Below are 1,186 nucleotides of genomic sequence, written 5' to 3'. Positions count from 1 at the left end.
AACAAAATACTCAACTTTTTTTTTTTTAGGGGTTGGTGAGGACATTTAGACGAATTAAGATAAATTCACACACACGTTACATACCTAAGACCTCTTAGTTGACAGCCAAAACATCCAATCAACAGATCAAGATGAGTTGCATAAATACTTTACATACATATGAACTAAACTTTCCAGTTTAAATAAAATTCTATAAAACATTCACAAACTATAAACTCGCCCATCTTCTCCGAATGAGAAAAGGATCTAAAATAGTCCATTAACTTTCTATGAAAGATCAAAATAGCCATCAACTATATTAACTGTTTATTTTGATCCTCAACTCCTTAAATAGAAACCAAAATAATCTCACCATAAGACTAATTTAATTCCTTTTAAACACTTGAAAAACCAAAACGATCTATTAAATAATTAGTTACATTCTAATCTTTCATACAAAGTTAAGAGACAATTTTGATCATTTTCAACCAGCTGAACATTATTGAAACAATATGCCTTAAACTTTCCAGTTCAAACAAAATCTGAACTTTCTTTCCCATCTACTCCTTGGCAACTACAACCAACTGCTTCCCAACATTTCGGCCGAAGAAAAGACCTACCAAGGCGCTGGGCGCTTTCTCAAGCCCCTCCACAACATCCTCCACATACGTGATTGTTCCATCCTTTATATGAGCTACAGTGAACTCGAAGAACTCGGCATACTTATCGATATGATCGAAGAGGATGAAGCCTTCGAACCGAATGCGCTTCGTGATGATGAAGATCAGGTTGCGGACGCCTTCGGGCTTCTCAAGATTGTACTGCGAAATCATGCCGCAGGCTGAAATGCGGCCATGGACCCTCATGTTGGGAAGAACAGCATCCAGCGTTGCACCGCCTACGTTCTCGAAGTAGATGTCGATGCCTTGAGGAAAACGTCTGTAGAAGAAATAAAATAGTTTAGGGTTTGAATCATGATGGGTACAAATTGAAAGCAGAAATTTTGATTGGTGGACTGTTTGATTCTAATCAATGGATGCAACGATGGAGAAATACTTTTTGAATTTGAATGTAGAGTGGCATAGTGCCCAGTCTTTACTGTATATAAAAAAAATTAGGATGGCAAGTGTTTACTATCAAATCATTTTGAATGAATTTGAGACCAACAAATCTATAAATCTTAATAAGAATTCTTGATTACATGTAT

At 36.2% G+C, this 1,186-nt stretch overlaps 1 protein-coding gene across 1 annotated transcript; it reads right to left on the bottom strand.

Annotated features, from left to right (window-relative positions):
* Positions 1-539: 539 nt before the first annotated feature.
* On the bottom strand, positions 540-1,004 carry LOC110107282 (NADPH-dependent oxidoreductase 2-alkenal reductase-like; the record flags this gene model as incomplete). Its single annotated transcript, XM_020837486.2, has 1 exon — positions 540-1,004. A coding segment is annotated over one exon (465 nt), but the record flags the coding sequence as incomplete, so codon positions are not given.
* Positions 1,005-1,186: the final 182 nt, after the last annotated feature.

The sequence above is a fragment of the Dendrobium catenatum genome, unplaced genomic scaffold (genome assembly GCF_001605985.2).
Source record: "Dendrobium catenatum unplaced genomic scaffold, ASM160598v2 original_scaffold_203681, whole genome shotgun sequence".
NCBI lineage: Eukaryota > Viridiplantae > Streptophyta > Magnoliopsida > Asparagales > Orchidaceae > Dendrobium > Dendrobium catenatum.
This window is presented reverse-complemented; position numbering and strand designations above follow the sequence as displayed.